Genomic DNA, 12,820 nt, shown 5'->3' with positions numbered 1-12,820 from the left:
TTACATATGTCGGAAAAGGCAAAGCTGTGGAGACAGTAAAAAAAAAAATCAATGGTGGTTGGGGGAGGGGGATGAACAGGCAGAGGAGGGGGGATCAACAGGTGGATCACAGAGGATTTTCAGGGCAGTGAAACTGCTCTGTATGGCGTTATAATAACAGATACACCTCGTTATACATTTGTCCAAACCCACAGAATGGGCAACACCAAGAGTGAACCCTAAAATATCAACTATGGACTCTGGGTGAGGATGACATGTCCATGTAGGGTCATCAGTTATAACAAATGCACCATCTGGTGGGGGTGTTGATGGGGGGGTCTGCATGGGTGGGGGCAGAAGATAGAGGGGAATCTCTGGACCTTCCTCTCGGTTTTGCTCTAAAATCTAAAACTCTGAAAAACACGGTTAAAAAAACAAACACAGGGCTTCCCTGGTGGCGCAGTGGTTGAGAGTCCGCCTGCTGATGCCGGGGACGCGGGTTCATGCCCCGGTCCAGGAGGGTCCCGCATGACGCGGAGCAGCTGGGCCCGTGAGCCATGGCCGCTGAGCCTGCGCGTCTGGAGCCTGTGCTCCGCAACGGGAGAGGCCGAAGCGGTGAGGCCCGTGTATCGCAAAAAAAAACCCACAAAAAACACAGGTGAGGCCGTGTCTTGCTTTCCCATGGCCGCCCCTTTGGAGCCCAGTGTATACACCCTGTAGACGCGCTCTCCTTGTGCCAGCTGTAATCTCACACAGTTTTTTGAGATGTTTTCTATGTTAGCATCAGCATTCTCTTTCTCAAACTCAAAAACGCCCACGTTCCTCCCTGGATTCCCCAGGGCCTGTGCTCGTAAAACCAAGCTCTTCAGGTGAGATCTCCAGCCCCCCGGGCTCTTCCTACCTGCTCAGTCCCACCTGGACGCCCCGTCTACAAGTCAGGACTGCAGCTCCCCCAGAACTGCCACCGCGTCCCGGAGCCGCCCTCTCTCAACCTCCAGGAGGGACGGGGCTCCTGCACCTCCAGGAAGGCTCCCCCACCGGCCTTTCCTCACCGGTCTTCATGGCTCCCACCTGGGCGACACACCTGCATCTCATACAGGCAGCCTCAGCCTTAACCGAACGGATAAACGAGCTCCTCTCGGCCCCTTCCCACGAACCCCACGATTCTAGGACTTCATTCTGTGGCCCTGGAATCGAGAGACTGACCACCAAACGCTGGAGCCCTACCAACCCTCCATCGCCAGGATGCAAGCGCACGGGTAACGCCGACTCCCTGGCCCCCGCCCTCGCCCACGAGCTTCTGAAGACCTCATTTCTGGCGGGGGGCGGGGAAGCTTTCATAAAGGCATGAACAAAGAGGAGTTGGGGGATTTTAGAAAGTGCAAGTGGAGAAAAAACGGCAGAAGGAGACAAGTGGGACAGAATCCAGAGGTGACCCCAGGGGTCCCCGTGTGGAAGAAAAACGTGCCCAGGGTGACCCCTGCCTGAAAGTTCTGACCACCTTCACAGCAGGCCTGGGGCCTGAACACCTCCCCCGCCCCATGGGGTTGACCTGGACTCACCTGGGAAAGCGGCCCTCAGGGCTGGTCCCCCCTCAGCCTGCAGCAGGCCGGGGGTGGGGGTGGGGGGGTGGGGTGTTCCCAGGTCAGGGAGGGTCCTGAGCACCGTATTTCTCCCAACTTCCCAGGAGAGGAGGCTCCGCACGTCTGAGCCTCAGCGCCCACCCCCCAAGGCTTTTATACCAGGGTCGTTAAGGTAACTTGGCTACACCTGCTGCTGTCACGGGCGGCACGGAGCTGGCCGCCTTCTGATTGGGGCCTGAGAGGAGCTGTTCTCAGTGGTAAACAGGGCTGAGTGCTCTGAGCACCTGAGCTAATGCTCCCAGAAAGCGTGCGGGGCCTGGGTCCTCCTGGGAGATGAGGAAGTCAGGCTCTAAGTGGATAAATTAACAGCCGGGGGAACAAAACTTGTAAAAGGCAAAGCTGGAGTGTAAACCCTATTCTTCCTTTTATTTTAACTTAAAAGCCATTATAATTCCCTCTAGTAGGAAGGAAACTTGGAGAAAAAAATGCCCATGAGGGCCCAGTTCTTGTGTAATTGTTTGGGGAGGGGCCGGCTCTCCACTTGAATTTGGGAAGAACGGGACAGAGCTGCTATCTGGTGCTGGGCCCACAGCTGGGTGCTTTCAAGGAAGGGCCCAGAGGACAGAAACCAAGGACACAGGAGAGGCCAGTTTTCACCGACAGCCTCTTTGACACACGCGACTGGGATTCAGACATATGATTTGGGGTCTGAGGGCCTCCTGGGTGAGCAGGGCCGATTTTCTGGTTCTGTTGGATGCTGTCCTGTCCTGGACTGTCCACAGAGAGCACAGGGCACTCCAGCTGCTGTTTTCAATAAACGTTCAGACATAGTTGGGTTCCTTCCTTTTGTTTTTGGTTTTGTTTTGGCAGGCAGGCTCAGGAGTTCAAACAACTTCCATAATTGTTTCCATGGGAAACCATCATCCTGCCACCAGGAAAGAATCTTAGTATTTGGAAAGTATCCTCTTCTTCACTTGCAAAAATTAAAACCCTCGTCCTCAGGGAATGTGCAGACTTGCTACGGGAACCAAAAATAAACAAATCTTGAAAGAACCAGGGAGCAGCTAAGTGGAAAATGTGAGAAAATTACTTTAGGTGAGCTAGGAAGAAGAGACATATTGTTTTCTTGATGTGACATATTCTCAAATAGGTTCTTACTAAAGTATCATGCACGTAAGATAGTCATTAAGAGAACTTCTTCCTTGAGGTCAGGGAGGCCGTGGACCCAAAGGTTTCCTGAGATTCTGTCCTGGTAACATTTATTTATTTATTTATTTATTTGTGGCTGTGTTGGGTCTTCACTGCTGCACGTGGGCTTTCCCTAGTTGCGGTGAGCGGTGGCTACTCTTCGTTGCGGTGCACAGGCTTCTCATTGCAGTGGCTTCTCTTGTTGTGGAGCACGGGCTTCAGTAGTTGTGGCAGGTGGGCTCAGTAGTTGTGGCTCACAGGCTCTAGAGTGCAGGCTTAGTAGTTGTGGCACACGGGCTTAGTTGCTCCGCGGCATGTGGGATCTTCCCAGACCAGGGCTCAAACCTTTGTCCCCTGCACTGGCAGGTGGATTCTTTTTTTTTTTTTTTAACATCTTTATTGGAGTATAATTGCTTTACAATGGTTAGTTTCTGCTTTATAACAAAGTGAATCAGCTATATGCATATGTATATCCCCATATCCCCTCCCTCTTGCGTCTCCCTCCCACCCTCCTTATCCCACCCCTCTAGGTGGTCGCAAAGCACTGAGCTGATCTCCCTGTGCTATGCAGCTGCTTCCCACTAGCTATCTATTCTACATTTGGTAGTATATATATGTCCATGCCACTCTCTCACTTCATCTCAGCTTACCCTTCCCCCTCCCCGTGTCCTCAAGTCCATTCTCTATGTCTGTGTCTTTATTCCTGTCCTCGCAGGCGGATTCTTAATCAGTGCGCCACCAGGAAGTCCCTCTGATAAAATTTAAACTTCAAGTAATTTGTTAGAAACAAGGACTGTGTTGATTCCAGTAAAATAACTGGGGCTTTGTTTTACTTCCTATGTGGTCTGAAGAGTCTAATAAACCTCCTTACTTAGCCCTTTATGACCGTGTGGAGCTGTTTCCCCTGCTTATTTCTCAGTGCTCATAACCACTCCCTGACTAATTTCAATATTTAAGTTCCCTTTTGAAAAATAAGATCTGGTGCTTAATCCTCTTACTGGTTTCTCCCTGACTATATGGAGTTTTCACCTTTGTACCAAAGCGAGGATAGGTCGCTTAGCATAGGTCAGAAAACAAACTTAAAGCGCACCTTATCTTGCTCTTGCTACTGACATTCTCCATAAAGCTTCCTTGTTTAATAATTCAGGTGTGGGAGGGGAGAAAACGTCCTCAGGAGAAAGTGTCGGGATGCTGGATCCCCTGTGAATCAGTTACCAACCGGGGGTTTCTCATCATCCTGCAGTGTCCAAATCACCGAGTCTTGTCTTAGATGTCAGTGACATAAATCTCTGAGCGGGTTCAATCATTCATTTATTCATCTGTCCGTCCATCCAGGACACACGGATGGGGTGTCTTTTCTCTGCTGGCACTGCCGGGCAATGCAGTGACAAAAGAGGGGAAGGCGTGGCCCTGGTGGGGCTTGTTGCAGCCAGTAAACAACACACAACACACACACACACATTTCAGCCAGAGGCGGAGGAGAAAGAAGGAAAGCAGAGCAGGGCTGGGGGCTGCCATGGGGGTGTGCCGCCTTGAGACGCGCCATTTGGGAGAGAATGGAAGATGGCGACGGAGGCTGGCCAAGTGGCCATCTGGACGTCTGGGAAGGAGGACTACGGCAGGCCCAGGGCCACTGCGGGCACCAGACTGCTGCCAGAGGTCCCCTGCGTGGCGCCTGACTGTGACATGAACACACAGGAGGGACCGTCTGAACCTGAGCGCCTCACACACCCCTCCCTCTAGACCCCCATCCACTGGGATCCCCACAGACCACACCAACACGCACTGGGGCAGACATACGTTGGATTTCAAAGGCTCAAGATGGAAAAAAGAATGTGAAACAGCTTATTAATCACCTTTGAATTGACAATGGGTTGAAACATTGGACTGAATAAAATAGAGGCTTAAATTAATTTCACCTGTTTCTGTTACATCTCCAAACGTGGTGACTAGTTTAAAATTACACAATCACACGTAAGCCTTGTCTCTGCCAGTTCCCTTGATCTTGAACCTGCTTTTAACCCCCAACAACGTGAGTCTATCTTGCCACACCTACCAGCGCGAAGCGATGCATATTCTATCTGGGATCCTAATGCAGCTCATTCCCTGTGATGATTTTCCGCTAGTTTTCCCACTATTCACTGGTATGAACACTGTGTCAGGAATGTCCTTCTGCCAACCTGCCTGTCCCCACCTAGGCTCCTCGTTTGGCCCTTCTTCCTGCTGCGGGGACCAGCTCCAGCCTGAGGCTCCACTAACACAGCCCACCCCCAACTCACCCTCCACGGCCCAGTCTGGCTCCTCAGGACGCTGGGGCCCCCTCCCCAGCCCTCCCCTCCTCTCTCCGCAAAGCTGCCCTCATCAGAGGCAGCTGGCACCCAGGTGGCTTCCAGGTCACACGAGGTAAATCCAAAGTCCTCCCTGTGGCCCCTCCTGGCCCCGTCCCCACCCCTCACACTGGCCCAGCCACTCTCTCCCAGCCCTGCCTGCTCCTGGCTACTTCCTGCTGGTCATCCCTTCCCCCTCCCGTGGCAGGTGGGGGGGCCGTCCCTGGGAGAAGGGGCTCCACCGTCAGCCTAAGGCAGGTCGAGGAGGCTGTTACTCATCTGGGGGACGATTTAACGAGAGAGAAAACAAAACCTGAGAATATTCGACCAGAGCTGAAAAAATAAGGAGGGATGGCAGCTCGAGGTCCCCCTGGCCAGCCTTCAACACTCGTAATCAAAAGAACCCTGGCCCGACCACTTGCTCACACCTTTACACAAGGGGTCTCCATTCACTGATCTCCCCGTCAGAATCCTCACCAGAAAACCATCACAGGAAACATCAGATGGTCTGAACCGCCACCTGGACCCAGGACTCCAGCGAGGTCCTCGGCCAACCGCGGGTGTGACTGTCAGGCCTTCCCTGGACCCACAGAATCAGAATCTGCATCTCAGCCAGATCCTCAGGCAGCTGTCTGCATCCAGGATAAAGAAGGAGGCTGAGGGCCCTCGGGGGCAGCAAGGCCTCCCTGGGCCTGAGTAGTGCTGCCTTTTCTCTCCAGCAGGTCCTGCTTGAGACTCAGGGTTGTCTTAGGGGCAGGGGAAGGGGTTGGGGGGAAGGGGAAGGGGAGAAAAAAAGACGGGGGAGAAGACAGGGATAGCGTGATTCCACTTCGCGTTGCAAACCAACAGTCGCAGGCCCTGTCCCACCAGGACTGCAGAGCAGAGCCAGACCCTGTAAGGAAGTCCCTTCACGCTCAGGACGCCGCTTGGCCACACACTATGCTGCCTCTTGTCCTGACAGCACAACGGCTGTGATTCCCAACACCCTAAGTGTGTGGTGGTGAAGACATGTGGAAGAGAGGGTGGGAGGAAACTGAGGCCCCGGAAGATGCTTTCTCACAAATAAAATACACCACCATACAGAGCTCGCTGCAAAGAATAACTCGAAAAGGTGACTCAGCTATTTTCTTAACATAAAGCCATCTGTTCTTTACGCAAAGACACCTTCCAACATGATTGCAATCATGGCGGGTATACATCTGTGCCCTTAAGTCTGCCTGTAACATGTCACTACCCTATCCCCATACTTCTACTGTAACTGCTTCTGGCACCCCATCAGATCCGTGTTCAAACAGCCCCAATTCTCCCAGATAAAAGGTTTGAGTCCTGTATCAAAGCTTTCAGTGTTCTGGAAACGAGGGGGAAAACATGCTTTTTTGGAAAGATGGCAAAGTGTCTAGTTTCTAAAGGTCATCTAAGTGTGTCACACAACGGTATTTGCACTCCTAGAAAAGGGTGCAATTGCATGGATTTTCCACGGTACCCATGGGGTGAACACTAGCATTCTAGTGCACGGCCTCCTGGACCCAATAATTTTTGCTAAATTAATGATTACATTGTCAGTGGGAAAGATCCCATTACAGAATGTAAGTGCTCAGAGCCAGGGTAGGGAGGGCCCCAGAGCTGTGTGAGGTGAGATGCCCACTGTTCTCATCTTACTGGGCTCTCAGGCCCTCAAAGTTTTGGGGCCCAGATGCTGTGTTCAAGAAACATGTGTTCAGGGGAGAACCAACCAGCACCCAGCTCTGGTTGACTAGTTGACTAGTACTGGTTGACTAGTACTTCACATTTCTGAGGACGGTTTTCAAGTTCTTATCTTGAGACATTAGTTGTTCCCAGATACAGCTCTGCAGATAAAAGAGTGCTTTTGTGTGGGAGTTCCCTGGTGGCCTAGTGGTTAGGATTCCAGGCTTTCACTGCCCTGTCCCGGGTTCAGTCCCTGGTCAGGGAACTGAGATCCTGCAAGCCACTCGGGGGGGCCAAAAAAAAAGAGTGCTTTTGATTAGTGAAGGCTTAATCCGTCAAAATGACTTCATGAGAGGGCTTCCCTGGTAGCGCAGTTGTTAAAAACCCACCTGCCAATGCAGGGGACACGGGTTCGAGCCCTGGTCCGGGAAGATCCCACATGCCGCGGAGCAACAAAGCCCCAGCGCCACAACCATTGAAGCCCATGCGCTTAGAGCCTGTGCTCCACAACAAGAGAAGCCACTGCAATGAGAAGCCCGTGCACCGTAACGAAGAGTAGCCCCTGCTTGCTGCAACTAGAGAAAGCCCACGCACAGCAACAAAGACCCAATGCAACCAAAACTAAATAATAAGTTAATTAATTTTTAAAAAGCATATAAAAAAAAAAGACTTCATGAGAAAAGACAGCCAGAACATCTAGTCGCCCACCATTTTGCAGAAGGAAGTGGTCCACACTCAGTGAGATCCCAGGAGGGAGACATTCAGCAAACATCTGGGTACCTGCTGAGTGCCCCGTACTGTGCTGGGGCACACCCTGGTGAACGGACATATGTCCTGGGCCACCCCTTCTCACTGCAGCCACGTGGCCTGGCCAGTTCATCTCAAAGCTCACTTGCTCATGCGTGAAACAGGAGTCACTGCGTGGAAGCATTAGTGCCTACTGCTAAGCACATGGTCACTCGATGTTAGTCACTCTTTTCTTTCTAATTTTATTGGAGTATAGTTGATTTACAATGTTGTGTTAGTTTCAGGTGTACAGAAAAGTGTATCAGTGATACATATACATATATCCATTCTTTTTCAGATTCTTTTTCCCATATAGGTTATTACAGAGTATTGAGTAGAGTTCCCTGTGCTATACAGCAGGTTCCTGTTGGTTGTCTATTTTATATATAGTAGTGTGTTAATCCCAAACTCCTAATTTATCCCTCCCCCCGCCTCCACGTTTCCCCTTTGGTCACCATAAGTTTGTTTTCTAAATCTGAATCTGTTTCTGTTTTGCAAATAAGTTCATTTATGTCATTAAAAAAAATTAGATTCCACATATGAGTGATATCATATGATATTTGTCTTTGTCTGACTTACTGTACTTAGTATGATACTCTCTAGGTCCATCCATGTTGCTGCAAATGGCAATATTTCATTCTTTTTTATGGCTAATTCTTCCTATTAGTGGAAAGGCTTATATAGACTCCATCTATGTGAGCTTTCTGTAAACAATGTCTTCATGCTTACTTTGCCACAGGCCAAAAAGGACTCAGCTTTCCTGTTCAGTCTACCCTCTGGGTCCATTTCTGTGCATTCTCAGCTGCACTGGGCCCTCCAGAAGCCCTCAATTTGTGTCTAAGACAATGAGTCATTTTTGGCGTATGACATAATGTTGCTTGGGGGTAGATACCTAGTCATGGTAAGTCTGTCCACTGACCTGGAACTTATTTTTAGTTAAAGTGAAAATCAATTTAAACTTGCAGACGTTCCTTGTGACAATGGAAGCAACCCAAAGAATGAAAAAAACAATAATTAGTCTTAGAAATAGTCTTCCTTAATGGCCAGGGCTGGGGGATTCAGGAATATAGCTGGGGGATTTTCATTTTGTTCAATAATCATATTATACAAATTCCACTGGAAAACAAGCATTTCATCACTTTGGTATCAGGTGTTACATCAATTTAGCCACCCCAATGCTCTTACTGTACAAATGTGTTTTCTGTTATCAAAGCTGTGTAAAAATCATCTGTATAATCTATGTAATATCTTCCATTTCTTTTGACTAGTAAGTAGGGTAGCTATTGTCTCATGTTTAAATATCTATCTGAAATTTTAGGTTCACTATTTGTTTTAGATGATTATAATTTACCTCTTCATTAACTTAGTGAAGAAATCATTAAGGAATTTTATACCAATTAAATAGTTTATGTATTTTTAGTATGAGGAATTTCACACAGTGGTCCTGTTTTCCAATGTAATTTGTAAAGCACAATCTTAAATTCCACTTGAGTTTTTTAAAAACTTTTAAGTTTTTTTGTCTCTAATTTGAGAAAAAAATATTTGATTTGGGGCAAATTATTTAAATACTTCTTGATTTTTTAATCTGCAAAATGGAAAGAAAATGCCACCCGCCTTACCAAATAAAATTCTGGTGTTATGATAAAAAATAATCTGCATAATTTTGAGCAAACCAGGCTTTGCTCCTCTGAGTATTAATTAGTTGTTACAACCGTAAAAGCAGGGCTTACTGAAAAGTGTCTGGGGCTGAGACCTCACAGAACTTCATTTAAATCCTGCCATGGGGCCACCTATGAGCCTGCCACCTTAATGAGGTTACTTCTCTCCCCTTCAGCCTCTCTCGTCACCTCTGAAATGAGGATGTGTGTGTCTTAGAGCCAGGTAATCAGGCCTGGAGATAAGAACCATAAGCTCCTAGAAAATCAAGTGAGCTCAATAACTAGAAGCTATAGTCATCTCAACATGGAATTTTACCATAATTTCACATCTGATTCGAAAACTATCCTGAAATTAAGACTTGTGATTATTCTCCTTGGTCTTTATTAGCTGTGAGAAAAACTCTCTTATCTCAGGGAAAATCAAGCACTGATACCATTTAGAGTCAAGATAAGATGGTAAAAGGATAGGGGTATAACAGGGAGCATCTCTAGGAATAACCTCCTCCAAGGGGCTGTAAGTCTGCTGCTGCCTGCCGAGACCAGCCCCTGGGTGCACATCTTAAGGTGAACTTTCTTGGAAAGAAATGCATTCAACTGTTCAGTCAGGTCTCAGGTAGGATCAAAAGAGGAGGTGGCTCTTGGCATGAAGTCCAAGAAGAAATGGAGGCTACAGCCTCAGCTCTGCCTGAGGGAAAATGCCCAGACGCCCGGCCATGGTGGGCTCTCCAGGGGCCGCCCAGATGTGTCAGTTCAGAGCATCAGGCGATCTCCCATTAACCTGACAATACACTGACCAAGCCACGTTCTCATATAATTTTGATTCTCAAAGTATCCTTTCCACTGACAAGAAGAGCTGTGGACTTACTGACCTCTATTATTCATAACTGCTCACAAGCTGCAGAGAGAAGTAGCAGGTAAGTATCAGTAGCAGAAAAAATGCTGGTTCTGTCTATTGCATCATTACCTCAGTTGCCTTTGCACCAGCTACCAGGTAGCTGAGCAGAGTTTTGGACAGGAACTCAAAAGAATGACCCATATTTTTTTCAACAGACAGAGCACCTTAATTCTAAAATGACCTTGAAACTCTGATCTTGAAGCCTGGAGGGTTAAGAGACTCTTTCCAAGACCGGGGTAAGAGTCACTCAAGATGCTTCCTAATTTGGGCTAGCCCACGTCTCCAGAGGCACGTGCTTTTGAAGCCCTTTGACGGGGAAGCCTCTCTCAGCCCCACCGCGACCCCGCCAGACCCCATCCGGCACATCATTTAAGTAACTTGGGCGATGTTATCTATTTCACTCTGCCACCTCCCCAACCCCAGCCTTGTTTATATCACAACATTTTCTCTCTTCAATGTTTATACCAGGGGCCACTTTACTAGAATACCAAATTAGACCAGCCCTGCCTCGCGCTGACGCAAAGGCAGGCTTGTGGGGCTGCGACAGTGACTGATGTCGCGAGCGCCACCTTCAATAGGACAGGGAGGGGCTTCCAAGGGACCCACTCGCCGGGGACCCCCACGCCTCCTGCCCGCCGCAGGCGGGGTGCCCAGGGTCAAGGGCGCGGGGCGCACGGGCGGTGACTGGCCAGGCATCACGTACGCGCCCGCGGCGGGCGGGGCTGCAACCTCAGCGCCCCACCTGTCGCACCCCCCCAGGCCCCCCCCCCCCCGGCTCAAGGGCGAAGGGAAAGTCACGGGCAGGGTGGGCGGCAGGCGAGGGCGCCGGGCCCAACGCTTAAGCATCCCTGCACCGTGTGTGGTGAAAAGGAGGCATCAGGGCCTTTCAACTCATCCGGGACAGGAGGAAGAAGGTAAAATAAAAACCAAAACCTAGCTCGAGAGGCGTCTCCGGCCTGCGATCCTCAGGCTCCAAGGACGCAGCCGCCTGAGCACAGCCCTGCTACTTTCTAGCGGTTGGCTCGCCCCACCCAGGTATTCACCGGGATCAGGAAATCCCAGCGTCTGGGAACCCCTGCGCCCCCATGTGCGCCCAGCGCTAGGGACCCGGGGCACGTCTGTGTCACCCTCGCTTTACATTGAAATATTCTCTTCGTGTGTCCGCGGGCACCGAGCCTGGGTCCCCTTCTCCCCGCAATCAGCTTCCACGCCTGAGGGTGGGGGGCGGCTGCTGGAGTCCGCGCCTGCGGGGCTGGTGACGCCCCGGAGTCCCCGCTTCCTGTTCCTTCCCATCCAGGGAAGGCTGGCGGGGAGGGCTCAGTGACCCATTTCAGCTTTCAGTTTGGTGACGAGCCGGAAGGGGACAAGAGATTAGAGAGGAGGAGAACCGTTTTTAAAATCTCCCAGCGGAAACGCGAGGTGGTGCCGGGCCGCCGGGCAACCCCGGGCAGGGACCCCCGTGCGTCCCCCGCCGCGTCCCGCCGGACAGCAGCGGGGAGGCCGCCCGCGCCGCTCGGGGGTCGCGAGGTTGCAGAAGCGTCTCAGGGACCCAGCAGTTTTTTCCACGACATTGGGGGTGGGGAGCTGGGGAGGGAGCCGCGGCATCGGAAGTGGCCGCGCTGTAGCCAAGCTTTGGAGGGGCGTCCGGCTTCATCCTACGACTCGGAAGAGAAATGACCTCCGAGCGCGGTCCGGGCGACCCCGTAGCCAGTCGCAATTTAAAAAATAAACGTGAAGGTGGAAAACTGACCTTCCTGGTAAGGGATCCTACTGCCATATCCCTCCCTTCCCCCCCGCCCCGACTCCGCAGTGACTCCTTCTGAGGCTGCACGGCCCGCACCCCCTCCCGCCACAGGAAGGTACCCCCGAGGTTCCTGGGAGCGGGGATTCTCCCCCACCCTTCTCTTATCCCCGGTACCCGCTCTCCTCCTCTCTTCTCTTTGCTTCCCCCATCTCTTCTCCCTGGAGCCTCATCCTTTCTCTCTGGTCCCTGCTCCCCATCCCTTTTTCCCGGTACCCCCATCCTTTCTCCCCGGTACCCCCATCCTTTCTCCCAGGTACCCCCATCCTTTCTCCCGGTTACCCCCACATCCCTTCTCCCTAGTCCCCTCCCTTCGCCTCCGGCCCGGGACCCGGGGAGGTGGTGGCGCACCTTGGGCATCCCCGCCGCTGGTCAGCACGCCTATGGCTTTGCCGGCCCCGGAGAGTTGCTCCAGGAACTTTCGCAAGGAGCCCTTGGGGTTCGGGGAGACGTCGTGGTCGCCCATGGCGAGCAGGCCGGAGATCGCGCTCGGGAGGGTGCTCAGCAGGCACTGCGCCCTCCTGCGCCGCCGCCACTGGAACCGCCGGCCCCGCCCGCGCGGCGCGCGCCAATGGGCGGTCAAGGGCGGGCTCAGGGGCGCGGGTTAGGCGGGGCAGGCGGGACCGGGGGCGCCAGCTTTCAGGGAGCCGCGCGGGCCAAGGAGCTTGGCCTGCAGGGAGCACCACTTGGTGGGGGGGGTTGCATCGCAGGTGGGAGGAGCGTTACGAGCCGGAAGCATCTCAGAGGGAAGGAGAAGCACTGCAGGTGGGTGGAGAAATCACCGCAGGTGGGCGGAGCATCCCTGGTTGGGGAGGGGAAAGCACCCTAGGAGGGTGTGCAGCGAAGGTGGGAGGAGCATCGAGAGGGGGAAGCGCGGCAGTCAGGGGGAAAGCACAGCAGCTGGGTGGGAGCATCTC

At 51.8% G+C, this 12,820-nt stretch overlaps 1 protein-coding gene across 1 annotated transcript in view; it reads right to left on the bottom strand.

The window, feature by feature from the left end:
- Positions 1-12,448, bottom strand: part of PFKP (phosphofructokinase, platelet) — a 78,669-nt gene extending 66,221 nt beyond the window's left edge. Inside the window, exon 1 of the mRNA XM_060097559.1 lies at positions 12,255-12,448. Within this exon, the coding sequence (XP_059953542.1) occupies positions 12,255-12,369 (115 nt within the window). The 5' untranslated portion in view covers positions 12,370-12,448. The remainder of the gene's footprint in view (positions 1-12,254) is intronic.
- Between the last annotated feature and the right edge of the window lie 372 nt (positions 12,449-12,820).

This window comes from Mesoplodon densirostris, chromosome 4 (genome assembly GCF_025265405.1).
Source record: "Mesoplodon densirostris isolate mMesDen1 chromosome 4, mMesDen1 primary haplotype, whole genome shotgun sequence".
NCBI classification, from domain to species: domain Eukaryota; kingdom Metazoa; phylum Chordata; class Mammalia; order Artiodactyla; family Ziphiidae; genus Mesoplodon; species Mesoplodon densirostris.
Note: the sequence above shows the minus strand (reverse complement) of the source record. Positions and strands in the feature narration are given on the sequence as shown.